General features: G+C 40.3%; 1 protein-coding gene across 1 annotated transcript in view; it reads left to right on the top strand.

Annotated features, from left to right (window-relative positions):
* Positions 1–1,811, top strand: part of LOC137975735 (latrophilin-like protein LAT-2) — a 47,175-nt gene extending 45,364 nt beyond the window's left edge. Inside the window, exon 14 of the mRNA XM_068822910.1 lies at positions 651–1,811. Within this exon, the coding sequence (XP_068679011.1) occupies positions 651–783 (133 nt within the window). The 3' untranslated portion in view covers positions 784–1,811. The remainder of the gene's footprint in view (positions 1–650) is intronic.
* Positions 1,812–1,996: the final 185 nt, after the last annotated feature.

The raw sequence follows: 1,996 nt of genomic DNA on the forward strand, positions 1-1,996 counted from the left end.
TGGTGGCGATCGTATTACATTCTGCCTTCTCATTCACTGGACAATTTGAAACACTTGGCCAATGAGAGAGCAATTTGTGGGATGATATCGCCACGAGTCACCAGCCTTTCTTCTCTTTATGAGGGAAAATGACAACCAAAGGCATCGTAAAAATTCGAAAGCCACAGACCCGTCTAAAATGGACACAGTTTGCCCTCCGAGTGCACAGAAAAGACGAGGACAACTGTACGTAGAAGTAAGTGAAGTTTATTTGCACATTTACAGCCTATTTTAGCATTTATAGGTTCAAAGTTAATTTTCCCATACAAAGTCTCTAAATAGTATACCGCGCTTGGGTTGCCTGTGGTTTAGGAAGCTCAGCTCCAGGTATATTGTTTTCTTGCAATTTGAGTTCTTGCTCCGCGCACACAATAATGAAAATGAGTCTCCCAATGCGTTCACAGTGCAATAAACCAATTTCGATATATTAAAATTCAAGCCTAAACAAAAGACATCATCTCGAGGCTCTGGGGAATAAATATAAGGATTTGTATGAGTTTATTCCCCAGAGCCTCGAGATGATGCCTTTTGTTTTGGAGTGAATTTTAATATATCGAAAGTGGTCTATTCAACAAGGCTAACATTAACGATAACTTTTTTTTCTGATATAGATCACGGATGTCTACATCGACGGAAGAAAGAAAGCCACAAAACAGCAACAAACTCAATCAACACACACATGACACCTCGTCTGGGAACCGAACCCAGGGTACATTGGCGGGAAGCAAGCCATCGTCATCATAACTTTAATTAACCTTCGGATTTTAGAGTAGCTTGATTTAGCTTATATCATCGAGAATTTACCCTCCCTACCATGATACACCACATAGGACAGGCCGCAACACCAGGAACTTCATGCTCTACTCTCTGCGAGTAGTGTGTAGGTTATTTTTGCCCGACAGGGGCCCTTTACCCGGAGCCTCCATCTTCCATATTAACACTCAAAGTCAACCCTTTCCCGTATCTTTTTATTTTTACAAAAACACCTCCAAGGGGGGCTTTAGTGGGTGTTTTCACAATAGCCAATCATAACAGACCAATAGTCAGCCATTTATTACGTCACATACGTATGTGATGTATGTAAGCCACTTCACGTATGTTCTCAGTCACATACGTCAAAATATAGTAGTTCTAAAAATAGAAAGATTCCCGCGGGACAGGGTTGACTCAAGGGTACAATACGTATGGAAGCTTTGGGTAACGGGATCCTGTGCAATTACCATTGCGCCAGCTCTGATCTCACGACTTCCTAGAGTCATCTCCGTTTAATTCCTGGATGCTTCGAATTGTTCGTAGAAGTTTAGCGATCTAGAATAACAAGGAAAGAGTTTAAAAACGTACATTAGCGTCGTATATCTTGAATTCCCTTATACGTGGAACCAACTGTCACAAACATGTTTTAGAATGGCGCAGCACCCGCAGAGGGATCCCTAATCCCTCAAGATGTTTTGTTCCATTAACCAATCAAACCTCGGTTGGATAACTTGTTTGATATCTAGCCTATTAAAACGCATGTTGAATTTATGGAAGAATAACAAGATTTTTGTTTAAGAGCTTAAACAAGATATGTTGAAAAAAACCAACTCCTTAAAAGGCAAGCTTTCATTCGGTGCAAATCAGATTTTCCAACTGCATAAAAAAATAAAAATAAAAAGTAAAACATCTGTCACTTGAGTAGTACTTCCGACCTTCAAGATTTCAAAATTTTCAGGCGGAAATTTCTCCAGAACTGCCTACAAGTTAGTTTCGCCGGTGTTTGCTTGTTAGCCATACGCCCCCCCCCCCCCCACATATACAAAATATGCTCCGCCGTCCCTGTTCAACATGATCTCTCCTCTAAATGAACAATTATCGTTCATGATTCGTAATTTGCTTTGAATTTACTAGTATCGTTAATTTATGACACTGTGTCCCAGGACTTGTGGTAGCAGAGAAAATAAGGAAATAAAAAGTCGTA

Source organism: Montipora foliosa, chromosome 11 (genome assembly GCF_036669935.1).
Source record: "Montipora foliosa isolate CH-2021 chromosome 11, ASM3666993v2, whole genome shotgun sequence".
Taxonomy (NCBI): domain Eukaryota; kingdom Metazoa; phylum Cnidaria; class Anthozoa; order Scleractinia; family Acroporidae; genus Montipora; species Montipora foliosa.